The following is a 19838-nucleotide window of genomic DNA, read 5'->3' as shown; positions in this document are numbered from 1 at the left end:
AAGAGGGCGGCCTACCAGTGGACGTTCATACAGAACCGGTGAGACCCACAAGTGCCACCCTCTCTACTAGCTGCAGCCATGTTTCATGCCTAGAAGGGCCAGAGGTCCAACGTCCCAGGTGGGGCGACACGGATACCTTAGCAGACCGGCTAGTGGAATTCGGAGAAAGGGCAACGGAGCAAGAGTGCGTGATCATCACCTCACTTTCCAATATCACTGCCGGGCTCCAGTGACTGTGCACAGCCTGTTCTGTCCCCAGCAGTAGCGGAAGACCCAGTGCTCCCACCTGAGGCAAAAGTGCCTCCAAGTCAGCTATCCGGAGCGTGCAGGAAAGACTGGGCACACTTATCCCCAGAATACAGCCCATAGCTTCAGCTGCGTCACTAGGCTGCAGCAGTGAACGGTGCCCAGAGTGAGTGGAGTGAGCGGCTTTTGGGCAGTAGGAGTGGGGGTCTGGTCCCAGTGGTGGCTGAGAGCTATCAGGTAGGGTAGATATGAAGCCACGTAGTAATGAAAGCTCCAGAAAGCATGTCTGGATGGACTCGGGCCCCTCTTATTTATTATTTAAACAGGTGTGATGGGTGTGGTACATCCCTGCAAAGGCAGATCCAATCTCTTTCTCATCAGACTCTGATGTCTTCCCTGCTCTCTCACTCAGATGTTCACTGCTGGCAGTAGCACACGTATGAGAAGCAGAAGTATGGCGGCAGCTGTATAGATTCTGATATGTAATTCTCTGTATCGTACTTACTGTACTCACATCATCCTTATTACTAGTGAGAATATAGAGGTAAGACACTGATGATGGGGGTGTAACAGTGGATTATGACCCAGCAGATGATGATGATTGCAGTTTATTATATGGTGTATTGCATGTAAAGTACCTTGTACCACACCTACTCTGCTGTAGCAATATACCTTATATAAGGGTGAGTAACACATATACAGGCTTACCAGCGTATGAGCACACACATAAAGGAATGCTACCTTACCAATGCTTCCAGGAGTAACGTTAGGAGACATTTCTCTGATCCATCAGCTCATATGACTGACGTTATTGTTCATCTAGAATCTCCAATTCATACGATATGTTCCCCATCCATTGTTTTACATTGGTGCTGACATAGGACTTGGCGAGTGACTATATCTCCATTTATACTTCATGGTTAGTTACCAGTACAAGAGGTAGAGATATATCTAAGTCTTATTATAATATTACATTTGTTATTGTGAGTGTTCTCAGGAGGGTGGACACAATGATAGTCTGAGACACAATATTGGCCCTGACAATGCCAAATTCTTTTGTCGTATAAACAACCCTTATGAAGCTAAGAACACTGTACGCTGTTTACTTAAGAAGTACCGTAATGGTACGCTAGTTGCGTAACGATCGCTCAGCCGTAAGCGAGACGCTCAAGCGTCACGTTCGCTCGCGGCCCAGTGATCACAGGACACGTTACTGATTATGTCTAGGGAAAAGATTCGCTGTAACGTAGCATACGCTCGAGACCACGAGGAGGTCACCAGCGGTGTAGACGCTCACAGCACAATACCTTTATATTTAAACCTTTTAACAATGTAATACACTATATACCTTAATGTGAATACAGGGTGTAAGTGCAACCTTGTGTAACCTGACTACCTACAAAGCTGCTTGAGCGTTACCGACGCTCAAGTGAACACTTAACACTATAGAAAATACACAGATACAGGTTTAGGGTTCCAAAGCCTATTATCTGTATTATATCTAATATACTTGTAAAAGAGTAACACAGTACAAATGATACACTACAATATAACAAAGACTTCCTAACCAAACACCTAACTAAGGGATAAACTACAATACTATCCTGATCTAATACAATACAATACAATACTATAAAAGTTTAGTCTAGGGGAGATATGAGAGAAAAGAGAAAATAGAGAGAGAGAGACACAGAGCGAGAGAGAGAAATTGGCTCACAGAAAGACAATGATTACGGAGAGAAACTTACGCAACAGGGTAACGATCGCATGCGCCTCGATATCCAGCTCCCGATTATCAGCAGATAACCGTTGATGAGAGAGTGCAGTTGGATATGGTCGGCCTGCCTATTTATGCCCCACACACAATGCAATCTCCTAGTCCCTACAATCCCATTGTCCATTGGCCGAAGGAATTCGGCCCTGCATCATAACAAAAGGTCATAGGGTGATTCATACAGGTGGGCTGTGACGATTTCCAACAGCTCAGGTGGGTGGGAAACTGGGTTTCCCGCCGCATACCTGAGTATGTGCAAATCATAGAAATGGACATAAACTTCTTATGTCCATAACTATTCGCACGAGCGATTAATACGCTCCAAACCAACACCGGAATATTGCTAATTAAATACTCTTCCGATGGGTACCAAACACTGCTGTATGATTCCTGTTAGACCCTTCGTACGATGCAAAGAGGGATTCCTCAGCTCAGGGACATTGTATTTTAACCAAACTTACAGAAACTATCAAAGGGATCATGATCTATGAAATACATTAATTATGAAACTGTGTAATGAATGAGTCGCACGCTGCGATTGCATACTGTTTACCGTAAATACGCATACCGCGTGCAGCGAGTGCACGCAACTGCGGGTATGCGCTATCACGGGAGTGCGCACGCATGCGCAGCGTGTACCAGTGTGCGGTGCAAATATGGCATCGTGCATGGAGACATTTTTCTGACTTCGACAGTCCACCCTTTGGCAGTCAATAATAACTGCCACAAAATATTTAAGGAGAAAAATGTAAGTCAGGGGTTAACTGATTTCCATGGTGGGGTAAGGAAGAAGAGAGGAGTAGGTGTGAAAAGGGTATGACCTAGTGAGAAAGCAGAAGCATGTGTGTATGAGTCCATGTTTGGAGGGTCATGTATCATCGTGCCGTACGTGTGGTAAATCAAGCTTCGAGGTATTGCGAAGTATACATTTGAATTCCTTCTTATCCCGTACTAAGGGTCTGTGGATGGGCTGTCAAACTCTACCGAGCTCATTTCGGCTGTGGTTGCAACAAAATGGGGATGCACATTTTAGTTGATGATACATGAATGGGGGAGGTATGTGGTTGCTGATATCTGTGCCTGTATTCCCTATCGACTATGTGTGTCATTACCTGAGGGTTGTAGAGATGAAGATAAAGAACACTTATGAAAAATGCAATGATATTCTATGTCAGGGAAATGTACATCTGTCGTCGAAGTTGTTTTCGGTATCTGTTGAGAGTCGTCTTCTTTGCGCTGTATTGCTCCTTAGGCGTGAGCAAATAGCTTTGTCTAAGCCATCAGATTTACAAAAAAATGTTGGGCTAGCGTGAATTTAAAAGTTCTAGGGAAACTGGGGATCCATGGCAAAGTTCATCAAGTGTCCATATTTAAAGTTGTCAAATCTTCTTCATCTTTGGTCTTGTCTGTGGTCTTGTCTGCATACCGTCTCGTCAACTTCCTCGTCCAAGGGGTCTTTGTATCTTGGAGAAAAGCAGAAAAACAGGTGAAAGAAACGGACCGCATAATCACATTTTCATCACATTCTGGTTTCTATCATTGGGTCATAAATCAAACCCAGGTTAATTACAGTTTCCTCGCTCCTCAAGCTCATCACTTTCGTACTTTGTTTACACCTCATCAAAGCCTGCCCGCATCTAAATATCAATCCAATCGATATAACGACACCTAAGATACACAGGAGAAACTTTCCAACATCCATTATGACTCCTTGAGCCCACTCTCCCAAACCGGAGAACCAATTTCGCGGGTTCAACCATGACACCCAACCAGTCAGCTCATTACCTACAGCAGCAAGGGTGAGATTGTGTTTCCGACGAAATTCCCATTTTAATTGCAGAATATCATCCATCTTTTGGTCTATGACCTCTACCGGATCCTCGGTGCTATTCGTGATATACGTGCAACACTTTATGCCGTACTGTGTTGCCAATGTAACACAATATCCGCCTGTTACTGCTGTAAGGTAATTAAGAACCATCCTATGCTGAACTAGTTCTGTTTTGTAAGCTTGAAGTTCTCTTCCAGTGTATCTAAACGTGTCATCATACATTTCAGTGATATTATCTAACAAATTGGCGAGTGCGGAAATGTATTTATAATTCATCACTCCTCGAGCGGTACGAGTGAAGTCTAACGCTACCAGAACCTGAATCCCGGTGGATTCATGGATAAGATCAGAGGCCGGATGCTCTAACCTTTCTGACAGTTGTCTTTTAACAAGGTGCTCGTAGTGAGTGTGAGTATAAGGAGCTTGGGCACCACGGTGTATGTCCTTCATTTTGTCATGTGTAAAAGTCATCACTTCAGGCAATACTTTTCCAATATAACACAATCCTTCAGAGTTTGGGGCAAGCCACTTGTACGCCTTTCTCCCGCATACGAAATATGCATCATCGGGGAGAACATAAGGGACGGAGAAGGACATGACCATGTTACAAACCTTCCAGGTGAAATCTCCTGACCCTAATTCTTCCATCTGCTTAATACACGTATCAGGCTGGATGATATGTGCACAGTATCCTGGTGATACTTCTCCAACTCTAGTAATCCTATTTCCTAAGGTGTATCTATACCGAAAAGATTTTCCTCGAGTGGCTATGTGGCGTACAAGTTCTGTATCTGTAGGCATTCTATCTGCTCTGTGTGAAAAGGTCATGGTAAGGTTGCTCCATGACACTTCCCAATTTCCCGGTTTTCTAGGATTGGAGATGTTAAAACATAAGAGGGACCTATCCACATGGTATTGGTGGAGCTTCAAACTAGGAGGGCTGGAGATATTAAACCTCCGGTCCACCGGTCTCCCACCACTTAGCTCAAGTACCTCCCCTGTCGTTAAAGGAAATGGTACTAGCCCTGATTTGCTGTGACCCTGAGGTACTTGAGAACATACCCAACAATCGGTCTTGTTTAATACGTTACCCACTAGAGAGTGATAGTCACTCAATGGATGCCGGTCCATATGGATATTAAAACTAGATTGGCATTTCTTTGTTACAGAGCCTACAGATACAACTTTCTTTTTGAACTAACATTCCTTCACAGTTGTTTACAAATAACATGGTTGTTAGATCGTGCCCGGTACTCGCCTTTGCTTGGTGATTGGGTTGCTATTGGAAATTTACACCTCCGTCTCAGTCATCAGGACCTTTCTGGATCCTTTCTCGACCTCACTGGTACTCTCACCGAAACAGACTGCTCTGGTCAACATCATGGTCAACAGGAAAATCCATATCACAGTCTCTTGGGGCAAGTCCATCTTACAGGAGGAGAAAAGAAGAAATTTGTAAAGGGGGTATAAGAAATCAGTTTGAGGGGGAGAGAACTTGTTACGATAATAAGTTCTCTCGTCTTGTTGTTCTTCTTGTTCTGCTGTCCTCTCAAAGGTGCTGTCTCTTCAGTCTTCCGAATGAACCTTCTGGTGATGTAATCTTTCTTCCTAACTAGCGATCTTTCTGTGTGGAGCACAAATCTGGCGTTACCATTGGTTAACACTTAGGGGTGACATACCATCTTTAAATCATGGAAACATGAGTGAGGAGAGAGAGAAAATAAATAAAAAAAAAAAAAAAAACAAAAGAGATAGAGAACAATTCATGTGCATATATACATTACATAACTCGACAATAACCACCAATGAGAAAAGAGAAACAAAACATTTTTAAACATTGTCAACATTAAGAAAACATTGTTAGCATTAGGCTGTCATATCTATGTGTCTACTGGTCTCCTTGAGCAGTCTCTCCCCACCAGCACTTGCATTATTCCACTGTCTGTATCTGGCCAGAATACATTGTGGCGGAGGTCATGCTGGGGTTTGGTAGACTTCTGCAAGGACCAAGTGGGTATGCAATGTGTGAATTCTTACCAATACTCGTCAGAGATGGGGATAGAGAGAGAGAAAAAAAAACATTTCACAGATACATTTACAACGTTTAACCTGGTCATTCCTGTGTCTTCAGTGAATGACCTCCCACTTCATTAACCGTTACCTCAGGCTTGCCTCCATTCCTAACAATCACCTTTCCTGCCTATGTGATCCTTGATTGTAATGATGTGTATTGTAATTTTGCTCATTTCTTGGTCTAGGGGGTCTAACTTTATGTGGGCTGTTATGCCTGCAATCTCTTGCATAATGGCCTTCCTCCTGGCAATTATAGCAAATCCTGGGCTTCCTCCACGTATCAATGACCTGAGGTTTTGGTTGGTTTGATGCCTCCTCAAACGCTCGGATGCTCATCATCGTCAACCGTTTCCCCTGTACTTCCCTGATTCCTTGGATTTTGTGATTATGGTGTTGTTTTTCTCTTGATCTACAATCTCTTGCAATGTGTCCCTTTTTATGACAATGGTAACAGATTACCATATCTGGGTTTCTCGCAGGGGTGTGGGGCTTTTGTTGGGGTGGTCTTGTGGTTTGGGCCTGTATTTTTGCTGCCATTAACTTATCTCTTTGTGACTCTCTGTGTCTGGTGATATTCTGATCCTGATTGATGACGGCCTCTCTTAGTGCGGTCACCGAGATATCTCTCCAGTTTGGGTTGGTGGTCTGTACCCTAGTTTTTAATTCATCTTTTAAACCCTGCATCAATACCTTAACCGCTATTCCTCTATGTTGTGCATTTGTCTTGATGTCTGCGATCCCAGTGTTTCTAGCCATTATTTGCAGTGCTCGATTGAAATAATTAGAAACATTTTCTTTTTCGTTTTGCCTTATGGAGAAAATTTCATTCCACTTGACAGCAGCTGGGAAATATATTCCTAACTGTCGGTTAATCTGCCTAATACATTCCTGATTGTGTTCCTCCGTACAAGGTACCTCTGTGTTTAATTTACAATCAGCAATGAACTTTTCAGGGTCAACCCTGGAGGGCAAACATGCCCTCAGCACTGTCCGCCACTCTTTGTTGGTGGGTTCTGTGGCGTTTCCTAGTTCTTTTATAAACCTTTGACATTTGGCTAGATTTTTCCTAGGATCAGGAAATTCAGACACAATTGATCTCAATTCGGTCCGGGACAAGAGACAGCGCATTGCACTGTCCTTGACGGGAATGATTCCCTGATCGTCAGTCTTCCCATTGGGGACTGAGATCACCCTGGCCAGATCGAGCTCAGTTACATCATCTTGTGTTGATCTTACATTTTGGGGTATATCTGTTTGTGCGTGATATGAAACATTGTACGTACCTGTGGACACGACCTCACCTGACCCTCTGTTAGGGGGTTCGATTGTTGCCTTTACCAATTTGGTCGTGTCCACCTGGATGGCTTTTGTGATGGTTGCTGGAAGAGGTGCTGACATCGTTCTGGGCTCACTGTCTTGTTTGTATTCCTGAGGGAGGTTTGACATGGGGTGCAACTTGCATAGGTTAATAGTTGTACATTCAACAGTATTACAATAATCATGGTTACATTTATTACACTTATTCTTATAATCTATATTACAGTTGCTAAGAGCGTTTTTATTGTTCCACCTTTGTGCTTTTCTCTCCGCAATCAACTCCTCTCCTGCTGCCATGTCTCTCCCCTCAAGATAAGAGTCAGAAGAGTCAATAGACTCTCTTTGTAATTCACTTTCCTGTTGCCATAACTGTAAATATTCATAATGTTTATTTTGTCTCTTCGTTGGTTCAACGAGACTTATCCTCCTCCTTAAATTTTTTAACACCTCTGGACTGAAGCTACCTATCCTTGGGAACTTGTCCCTGTCTTGTACAGTCATGCTCTCCCATTCATCACATAAAACTTCAGTGTGATTTCCATATTTCTTACACATCACATATCGTGCCGACCCGATGGATCGGTTCTCTGAATCAACCTGAACCTGGGTTGATCGCCCCCTACCGGAACAAATGGCCCCCATAATCTGCAGGCGTTGCCTATTCCTCCTTGAATATCAAGGCTTTCGGCGAACCCTTACAAACAAACCAAGATGTCCTTGGGCAGGCCGGCGGTGGTGGTTTATCAAGTACCCCACTTACTTCTCGCCCACGTTGGCCTGTGCCGCAATCACTGTAACCAGAGCTGCGGTACCCAACCCAGGGCCCCTGTGAACCTTTACTTACTGGGGCGTGCTGGACCTACCAGTCCCCAGCAAGTATCGGTTGTTGGATAGTTCCTGAGTGACCAGCGAACTTCCCTTCCCAAAAAAAAATAAAAAATTACACAAATCACGTCAGAATGTACAAATAGCGTTTGTGACCACTTTACTCTAATGGTATGAGGTCAGATTACTAACTACTGCACACAATTACGTGCGGTCCAATCGTTCAGTACACGAGCACTACTTGTCATGTACTGAAAGATCAATGGAATCTATGTTTCCGGCTGTGATTCCTTCAGCCAGAGCTTGTATGGCCTATATGGGTTCTGCACCAACACCCCAGGCGTTGTGCCACTGGACTTTTATAGCGGACCTTTTTGTACCTTTTACCTGTTACCTTATGACCTCCTGGTCTTGTTACACCTTATGACCTCCTGGTCTTGTTTCCTTATGGTCCGCTATACTCTAATGCTCAAATATTATTTTTAACCAGGGATGCCTCCCTAGCCACCGTATATGTCACTTACACGTATGTCCCTTGACGAGTACTCGGCTTTCCTTGTGGTTCCACCTTTTAAATTGTATAAACACACTCACTCAACACATGTATACTTTGTTTCTATGTCTATTTCTGCGCAGAAATTGTCTTCAGGCCAAAAGTGTTACCAATTAGGAGCAGGATCTGTTAAACTAAATTTCAGATTTTCCAAAAATAGATTTGCGTTATTTTTCCGCTTCGCGTTATCTACCGCTGTGCGTTACTTATCACCTTTGCGCTAATTATCGCTTTGCGCTAAAATCCAACTTTTCGTGTCCTGAGCTACGTGGGCGTAACCAGACGCTACGTTGCGTAATGAACGCTGCGTGCGTCTGCCTTTGGATTGCGTACGCTAGTCTTTGTTAGCGACACGTGTACGCAATGTAAAAGATCCACCGTAACACAATATACTTTTATCAATGTAAATGATCCCTGATCATCTACCGCAATCCACACTGACTGCCTTGTTTTCCAGACAACCCGTGTGTTGTTCTATATTTTAACTATTACCTCTACTATTAAATAACAGCAAATCTCTTTTTTAGCCCTTCCTATCAACTATAAAAATTTGGCAAACAGGAATAGTGATATACGAAAAATGAAATACACAAGTGAAAAGAAATGCAGGTATATGCGTGCGTGTATACGCAAGACAGAAGAGAAATAAACAGTTTTAAAAAAAACACAAGCGTTTTGTTCTTACTTCCGGTTACCGGGTTCCTCCAGCACTCTTTATCTAAGCGAAGCAGACGCTTATCCCGTCAGCACTGTGAGACAACCTCCCACCCTTTGCTGGAGGGATAATGTCTGCTAATCTACCTAGCGCAGATGTGAGGAGTATAGGACGAGCCCCCAATTGACAATGCCAAATTCTTTTGTCGTATAAACAACCCTTATGAAGCTAAGAACACTGTACGCTGTTTACTTAAGAAGTACCGTAATGGTACGCTAGTTGCGTAACGATCGCTCAGCCGTAAGCGAGACGCTCAAGCGTCACGTTCGCTCGCGGCCCAGTGATCACAGGACACGTTACTGATTATGTCTAGGGAAAAGATTCGCTGTAACGTAGCATACGCTCGAGACCACGAGGAGGTCACCAGCTGTGTAGACGCTCACAGCACAATACCTTTATATTTAAACCTTTTAACAATGTAATACACTATATACCTTAATGTGAATACAGGGTGTAAGTGCAACCTTGTGTAACCTGACTACCTACAAAGCTGCTTGAGCGTTACCGACGCTCAAGTGAACACTTAACACTATAGAAAATACACAGATACAGGTTTAGGGTTCCAAAGCCTATTATCTGTATTATATCTAATATACTTGTAAAAGAGTAACACAGTACAAATGATACACTACAATATAACAAAGACTTCCTAACCAAACACCTAACTAAGGGATAAACTACAATACTATCCTGATCTAATACAATACAATACAATACTATAAAAGTTTAGTCTAGGGGAGATATGAGAGAAAAGAGAAAATAGAGAGAGAGAGACACAGAGCGAGAGAGAGAAATTGGCTCACAGAAAGACAATGATTACGGAGAGAAACTTACGCAACAGGGTAACGATCGCATGCGCCTCGATATCCAGCTCCCGATTATCAGCAGATAACCGTTGATGAGAGAGTGCAGTTGGATATGGTCGGCCTGCCTATTTATGCCCCACACACAATGCAATCTCCTAGTCCCTACAATCCCATTGTCCATTGGCCGAAGGAATTCGGCCCTGCATCATAACAAAAGGTCATAGGGTGATTCATACAGGTGGGCTGTGACGATTTCCAACAGCTCAGGTGGGTGGGAAACTGGGTTTCCCGCCGCATACCTGAGTATGTGCAAATCATAGAAATGGACATAAACTTCTTATGTCCATAACTATTCGCACGAGCGATTAATACGCTCCAAACCAACACCGGAATATTGCTAATTAAATACTCTTCCGATGGGTACCAAACACTGCTGTATGATTCCTGTTAGACCCTTCGTACGATGCAAAGAGGGATTCCTCAGCTCAGGGACATTGTATTTTAACCAAACTTACAGAAACTATCAAAGGGATCATGATCTATGAAATACATTAATTATGAAACTGTGTAATGAATGAGTCGCACGCTGCGATTGCATACTGTTTACCGTAAATACGCATACCGCGTGCAGCGAGTGCACGCAACTGCGGGTATGCGCTATCACGGGAGTGCGCACGCATGCGCAGCGTGTACCAGTGTGCGGTGCAAATATGGCATCGTGCATGGAGACATTTTTCTGACTTCGACAGCCCTCATTCTGAGTTGATCGCAGCAGCAAGAAAGTTAGCAATTGGGCAAAACCATGTGCACTGCAGGAGGGGTAGATATAACATGTGTAGAGAGAGTTAGATTTGGGTGGGGTGTGTTCAATCTGCAATCTAATTTGCAGTGTAAAAATAAAGCAGCCAGTATTTACCCTGCACAGAAACAAAATAACCCACCAAATCTAACTCTCTCTGCACATGATATATCTGCTTCCCCTGCAGTGCACATGGTTTTGCCCAATTGCTAACTTTCTTGCTGCTGCGATCAACTCAGAATGAGCGCCATTATAAAGCCTTCAGTAAAAGTTATGTTTTATTATACACACACATTTACAATTAAATGTCCCAGAGAGTCATCTTCTCCAATTGTTTACAAGATTAATATTGTTACAGAAAATGTCACATTTCCATAATGTATTTTATTTCCAGCAGATGGACACACACTCAGGAATATCTCAGAAGGACATCTAATGTTATCCCCGGATTGTGACATAAAAGATAATGACAGTAGACAGGATTCTCCAGGAGCTACTCCCATTACCCCAATGATACATCCAGCTCTATCAGCTGATCCCCCTGATCCTGGAGAATGTTCTCCTGATCACTCTGATATTGGTGCATCTGTTACAGCTCTGACAGTAGATACAGTGTTTCCCTGTTCTGTAGATGCCAAATGTTTTACACAGAACACAAAACTTATTACCCATCAGCCAGCTAAGGCAGGTGAGAGGCCATTTCCATGTTCTGAGTGTGGGAAATGTTTTACACAGAAATCAGGTCTTGTTACACATCAGAGAAGACACACAGGTGATAGGCCATTTCCATGCTCTGAGTGTGGGAAATGTTTTATCTGGAAATCAGAACTTGTTAAACATCAGCGAAGTCACACAGGTGAGAATCCATTTCCATGTTCTGAGTGTGGGAAATGTTTTACATACAAATCACATCTTGTTATACATCAGAGAAGGCACACAGGTGAGAGGCCATTTTCTTGCTCTGAGTGCGGGAAATGTTTTACCTGGAAATCACAACTTGTTACACATCAGCGAAGTCACACAGGTGAGAATCTATTTCCATGTTCTGAGTGTGGGAAATGTTTTACAAACGAATCACGTCTTGTAATACATAAGAGAATACATACTGGTGAGAAACCATATTCCTGTTCTGAGTGTGGGAAATGGTTTACATACAAAACTACTCTTGATGCACATAAGAGAAGTCACACAGGTACATCACCATTTCCATGTTCTGAGTGTGGGAAATATTTTGCACAGAAATCACAACTTGCTAGACATCAGAGAAGTCACACAGGTGAGAGGCCATTTCCATGTTCTGACTGTGGAAAATGTTTTGCACGGAAATCACACCTTGTTACACATCAGCAAAGTCACACAGGTCAGAAGCCATTTCCATGTCCTGAGTGTGGGAAATGGTTTGCACAGAAATCAGGTCTTGTTAAACATCAGAGAAGTCACACAGGTGAGAAGCCATTTCCATGTCCTGAGTGTGGGAAATGTTTTGCACGGAAATCAGATCTTGTTATACATAACAGAAGTCACACAGGGGAGAATCCAATTTCTTGCTCTGTGTGTGGGAAATTGTTTGCACAGAAATCAGATCTTGTTAAACATCAGAGAAGTCACACAGGTGAGAAGCCTTTTTCTTGCTCTGAGTGTGCAAAATGTTATACTCGGAAATCATATCTTATTATACATATGAGAAGTCACACAGGTGAGAGGCCGTTTCCATGTTCTGAGTGTGAGAAATGTTTTGCACACAAATCAGATCTTGTTATACATAACAGAAGTCACACAGGGGAGTATCCAATTTCTTGCTCTGAGTGTGGGAAATGTTTTAAACGGAAATCGGAACTTGTTATACATCAGAGAAGTCACACAGGTGAGAAGCCATTTCCATGTTCTGAGTGTGAAAAATGTTTTGCACTCAAATCAACTCTTGTTAGACATCAGCAAAGTCACACAGGTGAGAAGCCATTTTCTTGCTCTGAGTGTGGGAAATGTTTTGCACACAAATCACATCTTGTTAGACATCACAAAAGTCACACAGGTGAGAGGCCATTTCTTTACTCTGAGAAATAAATCAGCTCTTGTTGCACACAATAGACCACTCAGGTGAGGAGCCATTTTAATCTTCTGGAGTATAGTTATCATTGCCATGCATTGTTCTTCAAGGTTCTTATCCTATCTCCTATGCTTTTTGCAATATACATGCTACCGCAGGGTGAAATAATCAGATGCCATGTCCTCATCTACCACTGCTATGCAGATGACCTGTCTCTTGCTCCGGGTAACCCAGTACCAATCCTAAATGGTTGTGTAGCTGAGCTCCAGGTGTGGGTGATGCCAGTTGGCTGTGATTCAGTTCTGGTGAAACATGTCCTTCTGATAGAAGCTCACCAACAAAGGGCAGGGCTACAGCTCAGCTTTGTTACCAACCAGACTTATGCTTATGTGTTCAGAGTTACAAAATGCTGATCATGTGCGGAATATTGGTGTCCTGGAAGGCGGAGTGACACTTAAACATCAGTTATCAGCCACAATCAGATCCTCATCTGAGGAACATAGCCAGACTCCAGCACTTATTTCCCTCAGAAGATCTACCTACAGTCATACATGCACTTGTATCATCACACATAGACTACTGCAATGTGCTCTACCTGGGTCTCCCAGCAAAAGAATTGCACCGCTTGTAGCTTGTACAGAATGCAGCAGCCAGGCTGTTACCTAACCAGCCCGTTCCTGCCACATAACACCCATTCTCTGCTCCCTTCACCGGCTGCCTGTAAGATGGTGACTCTGTGCCTAATTCAGGTTGGATTGCAGTGTGCGATCCAAATGGAGTTATTGAGGAAAAAGTTGCGGGCTCATCCTGCGCATGCACCTGCATTTTCTGTCGAGGGGCCGCAGAAAATGCGATTGCCTGTCAGGCAGACTGCAGTCATGGGTGGGCGGGCAATGCTCCATTTCCAGGAAGGAGACTGATCCGTGTGGCGCGAACGAAGGGCAGAGGCAGACAAACAGGCATGATCACGGTGGCTGTGTGACATCAGATGCAGCCACCATGATTGAGAAGAATGCGGCAGGCCTCCTGAAGGTGCAGCTATGATGCGGCAGCAGGAGGCTTCACTAACTTCTACGATGAAGCAGAAATTGTGAGGCAATCGCATTTTCTGCTTCATCAGGTGTGAGGCGGCGGTCAGCATGCTAGGTGGCCTTGCCCTGTGATGGGCGGCCCCCAGCGCGCTAGGTAAAGGATTGCTAATTCTGCTGATTAGCAGCATCTGCAATCCTTACTGAATTAGGCCCGCTATTAAATAATCTTACTGACTCTCCCAGCCTTGCATGACCATGGTACCAGAAGCAGCTTCTGCCTCCGTACTGCCCGGGCTTCTTCCATCTGTTGATGAAGGACTGTTAGCAGTACCATAAATTCCCAAGCAGTGCTTAGATGTCGGGGAGACAGGGTGGGTGGCAGTAGTGCAGTAGCGGGGGCTGCTGGAGGCAGTGTCTAAGTGGTAATATTGTCCCCAAGCAGCGCTGAGGGAGACAGGGCAGGGGGTAGTAGTGGGAGCTGCTGGAGGCAATGTCTACGTGGGTAAACGTCCCCAAGCAGTGCTGAGGTGTCAGAGCGGGGAGACAGGGCAGGTGGCAGTAGTGGGGGAGACACGGGGTGGATGGCAGTAGTGGGGGGAGATGGCGGTGGCAGTATGTGGTTAAACAAGATGGGTAACAGTAGTGGGGGGAGACAGGACGGTGGCAGTAGGTGGCTAAACAAGGTGGGTAGCAGTAGTGGGGGGAGGCGGTGGCAGTAGTGGTGGGGAGACAGGGCGGGTGGCAGTAGTGGGTGGAGACAGGGTGTGTGGTCACAGTGCAGTACCAGGGGATGCTGGAGGCAGTAAAGTAGGGGCGAGACGTGGCAGTATTGGGGGAGACAGGGCGGTGGCAATAGTGGGGGGAGACAGCGGATGAAGTTGGGGGTGACGGCGGTGGCAGTAGGGGCGAAGGGCTATTGGGGGGAGATAAGGCAGGGCAGTAGTGGGGAGAGATGGTGGTTGGCAGTAGTGGGGGGGAGACAGGGCGAGTGGCAGTAGTGGGGGGAGACAAGGTGGTGGCAGTACTGGGGAGGAGACAGGGCTGATGGCCACAGTGCAATACCAGGGGCTGGTGGAGGCAGTAAAGAGGTGTATGGGTCCCGCACAGAACCAGTTGATAATTAGACTTAATGATGATTATGCTTCCTTATTTCTAATTAATCCCTTGTATGTGTTACTGTTATTTGCTGTGTCAGCCTTTATGTGTGTTCTGTGTAATAATCCTGAAAGTAGTGCTGCTACCGATCTCATATCATTTGTAGTAACTTGGAAAAGATGAGATATGAGGTGCACTCTGGAAGCTTATAGGGGGTTAATCAGAGATGAATGCAGATGTGACATCACGCAGCCCCCGCAGGAAACTTATCCTGCCCCGCCCGCATTTACCCCTCAGGGATGCGGCCACAATGTGTGTGTCTGCGTGGCCGCTGCGCATGTGCATTTTGCCACCACTGGGTAAACTGCTGCGGGCCAGTATTGCGGCTGGGTCTGAATGACCCCCATAGGCTGTTGTGCAGAGTAAAGTATTTTTTAAGTTTAAAATATAGACAAAAATATGTGTATTAAAGATGTGAAATAAAGTCGTTTAAAAGCAAAAGATTTCCGGTGCAATTTTGGCTATGTCTGATTTTGACAGCTCATTTGAATAGTGGGATGATATTACGGGGGGAAGGATGGGTCTCTGTGTAATTAAATAGTTTTAGAATTTGTTGGCTTTAAATAAATTGTCTGTTCAAATGTTCTGTTGTTTTTACTTTGTGATAAACTGTTTTTAAAGTAAACCGATGGACAATAAGTCAGTTGCGCAGTTTCCTCAATGTTACGCTACGTGTAGCGCCACTTAGCGTACCTTTTGAGCGGTGTGACGCTCTCGTAACACCTTGGTGAATATATATGGCTACAGCAATACACACTTAAACCTTAGTATAGTGTCGGAAGCGTCCCTGACGCTTCGCCAGATTAACAAAATAACTTGTTTGGATTAAAGGTGCAACCCAATAACCATATACACTGCTCAAATAACACATCCTAGATCTGAACGAATGAAATATTCTTATTAAATACTTTGTTCTTTACATAGTTGAATGTGTTGACAACAAAATCACACAAAAATTATCAATGGAAATCATATTTATTAACCCATGAAGGTCTGGATTTGGAGTCACACTCAAAATTAAAGTGGAAAAACACACTACAGGCTGATCCAACTTTGATGTAATGTCCTTAAAACAAGTCAAAATGAGTCTCAGTCGTGTGTGGCCTCCACGTGCCTGTATGACCTCCCTACAACCCACACAAGTGGCTCAGCTGGTGCAGCTCATCCAGGATGGCACATCAATGTGAGCTGAGGCAAGAAGGTTTGCTGTGTCTGTCAGCGTAGTGTCCAGAGCATGGAGGCGCTTCCAGGAGACAGGCCAGTACATCAGGAGATGTGGAGGAGGCCGTAGGAGGGCAACAACCCAGCAGCAGGACCGCTACCTCCGCCTTTGTGCAAGGAGGAACAGGAGGAGCACTGCCAGAGCCCTGCAAAATGACCTCCAGCAAGCCACAAATGTGCATGTGTCTACTCAAACAATTAGAAACAGATTCCATGAGGGTGGTATGAGGGCCCGACGTCCACAGGTGGGTCTTGTGGTTACAGCCCAACACCGTGCAGGACGTTTGGCATTTGCCAGAGAACACCAAGATTGGCAAATTTGCCACTGGGCCCTGTGCTCTTCACAGATGAAAGCAGGTTTTCACTGAGCACATGTGACAGAGTCTGGAGACACCAAGGAGAACGTTCTGCTGCCTGCAGCATCCTCCAGCATGACTGGTTTGGCAGTGGGTGGTGTGGGGTGGCATTTCTTTGGAGGGCCGCACAGCCCTCCATGTGCTCACCAGAGGTAGCCTGACTGCCATTCGGTACCAAGATGAGATCCTCAGACCCCTTGTGAGACCATATGCTGGTGCGGTTGGCCCTGGGTTCCTCCTAATGCAAGGCAATGCTAGACCTCATGTGGCTGGAGTGTGTTAGCAGTTCTTGCAAGACAAAGGCATTGATGCTATGGACTGGCCCGCCCATACCCCAGACCTGAATCCAATTGAACACATCTGGGACACCACGATGCACCACAGACTGTCCAGGAGTGGCGGATGCTTTAGTCCAGGTCTGGGAGGAGATCCCTCAGGAGACCATCTGCCACCTCATCAGGAGCATGCCCAGGCGTTGTAGGGAGGTCATACAGGCACGTGGAGGCCACACACACTACTGAGCCTCATTTTGACTTGTTTTAAGGACATTACATCAAAGTTGGATCAGCCTGTAGTGTGTTTTTCCACTTTAATTTTGTGTGACTCCAGATCCAGACCTCCATGGGTTAATAAGTTTGATCTCCATTGATAATTTCTCTTACATCCTAGAGGATGCTGGGGACTCCGTAAGGACCATGGGGATAGACAGGCTCCGCAGGAGACATGGGCACTTTAAGATGGACTTTAGGATTTGGGTGTGCACTGGCTCCTCCCTCTATGCCCCTCCTCCAGACCTCAGTTGATTACTGTGCCCAGAGGAGACTGGGTGCTTTTCAGAGAGCTCTCCTGAGTTTTCTGACAGAAAGTATTTTGTTAGGTTTTTTATTTTCAGGGATCCTGCTGGCAACAGACTCCCTGCATCGAGGGACTCAGGGGAGAGAAGCAGCCCTACTTCTGTGACTTGAAAGGCTCTGCTTCTTAGGCTACTGGACACCATTAGCTCCAGAGGGATCGGTACGCAGGTCTTCCTCACCGTCCGTCCCAGAGCCGCGCCGCCGTCCTCCTCACAGAGCCTGAAGGTAGAAGCCACGTGAGTATGAGAAGTTAGAAGACATCAGAGGCAGCAGAAGACTTCACTGTTCTTCACTGAGGTAACGCACAGCAGTGTAGCTGTGCGCCATTGCTCCCATTCACCTCACATACTTTGTCACTGTAAGGGTGCAGGGCGCAGGGGGGGGGGGCGCCCAGGGCAGCAAATTAACCTCTCCTGGCAAAAGATGGGTATATACAGCTGGCCACTGTATATACCTACGAACCCCCGCCAAAGTTTTGTATTTTAGAGTGGGACAGAAGCCCGCCGCCGAGGGGGCGGGGCTTCTCCCTCAGCACTCACCAGCGCCAGTTTTTTCTCCACAGCACCACTGAGAGGAAGCTCCCCAGACTCTCCCCTGCTTAGATCACGGTGACAAGAGGGTTTTAAAGTAGAGGGGGGTGCACATAATTGGCGCATTGAGTATAAAAGCGCTATCTGGGTAAACATACATATTGTGTTTTTGTCCTGGGTTATTACAGCGCTGGGTGTATGCTGGCATACTCTCTCTCTGTCTCTCCTAAGGGCCTTGTGGGGGAACTGTCCTCAGATAAGAGGGTTCCCTGAGTGTGTGGTGTGTCGGTACGTGTGTCGACATGTCTGAGGTAGAAGACTTTTTGAGGGAGGAGGAAGAGCAAATGAATATGGTGTCGCTGCCGACAGCGCCGACACCTGACTGGATGGATATGTGGAATGTTTTAATGGCCAATGTAAATTTATTGCACAAAAGATTGGATAAAGCTGAAGCTAGGGAACAGTCAGGGAGTCAACCCATGCCTGTACCTATGTCGCAGGGACCTTCGGGGTCCCAAAAGCACCCACTATCCCAAATAGTTGACACGGATACCGACACGGAGTCTGACTCCAGTGTCGAATATGATGATGCAAAATTACAGCCAAAGGTGGCTAAAAGTATTCGATATATGATTATTGCAATAAAAGATGTTTTGCATATCACAGAGGAACCCCCTGTCCCTGACACGTGGGTACACATGTATAAAGGAAAGAAACCTGAGGTAACATTTCCCCCATCACATGAGCTGAACGAGTTATGTGAAAAAGCTTGGGAATCTTCAGATAAGGAACTGCAGATTCCAAAAAGGATTCTTATGGCGTATCCTTTCACGCCAACGGACAGGATACGGTGGGAATCATCCCCTAGGGTGGATAAAGCTTTGACACGCTTGTCCAAAAAGGTATCGCTGCCTTCCCAAGATACGGCTACCCTCAGGGATCCTGCGGATCGCAAGCAGGAGGTTACCCTGAAGTCCATTTATACACATTCGGGTACCTTACTCAGACCGGCTATTGCGTCGGCTTGGGTGTGTAGCGCTGTAGCAGCGTGGACAGATACCTTATCAGCGGATATTGATACCCTGGATAAGGATACCATTCTATTGACCCTAGGACATATAAAAGATGCTGTCTTATATATGAAAGATGCTCAAAGAGACATTGGTCTATTGGGTACTAGAATCAACGCTATGTCGATCTCTGCTAGACGAGTCCTTTAGACTCGGCAATGGACAGGTGATGCCGACTCAAAAAGGCATATGGAGGTTATACCTTACAGGGGTGAGGAATTGTTTGGGGAAGGTCTCTCGGACCTGGTCTCCACTGCTACGGCAGGTAAATCTAATTTCTCTGACGTCCTAGTGGATGCTGGGGACTCCGTAAGGACCATGGGGAATAGCGGCTCCGCAGGAGACTGGGCACAAATAGAAAGCTTTAGGACTACCTGGTGTGCACTGGCTCCTCCCCCTATGACCCTCCTCCAAGCCTCAGTTAGATTTTTGTGCCCGGCCGAGCTGGGTGCAATCTAGGGGGCTCTCCTGAGCGTCTTAGAAAGAAAGTTAGATTTAGGTTTTTTATTTTCAGTGAGACCTGCTGGCAACAGGCTCACTGCTACGAGGGACTAAGGGGAGAAGAAGCGAACCTGCCTGCTTGCAGCCAGCTTGGGCTTCTTAGGCTACTGGACACCATTAGCTCCAGAGGGATC

General features: G+C 45.4%; 1 protein-coding gene across 1 annotated transcript in view; it reads left to right on the top strand.

The window, feature by feature from the left end:
* Positions 1–13766, top strand: part of LOC134984104 (gastrula zinc finger protein XlCGF57.1-like) — a gene marked incomplete at its 5' end in the record, with an annotated part of 30025 nt that extends 16259 nt beyond the window's left edge. The window contains one exon of the mRNA XM_063949735.1: positions 11334–13766. Within this exon, the coding sequence (XP_063805805.1) occupies positions 11334–13003 (1670 nt within the window). The remainder of the gene's footprint in view (positions 1–11333) is intronic.
* Between the last annotated feature and the right edge of the window lie 6072 nt (positions 13767–19838).

Source organism: Pseudophryne corroboree, assembly GCF_028390025.1.
Source record: "Pseudophryne corroboree isolate aPseCor3 chromosome 3 unlocalized genomic scaffold, aPseCor3.hap2 SUPER_3_unloc_36, whole genome shotgun sequence".
NCBI lineage: Eukaryota > Metazoa > Chordata > Amphibia > Anura > Myobatrachidae > Pseudophryne > Pseudophryne corroboree.
The sequence above is the reverse complement of the archived record's forward strand: the minus strand, read 5'-3'. Positions and strand labels throughout refer to the sequence as shown.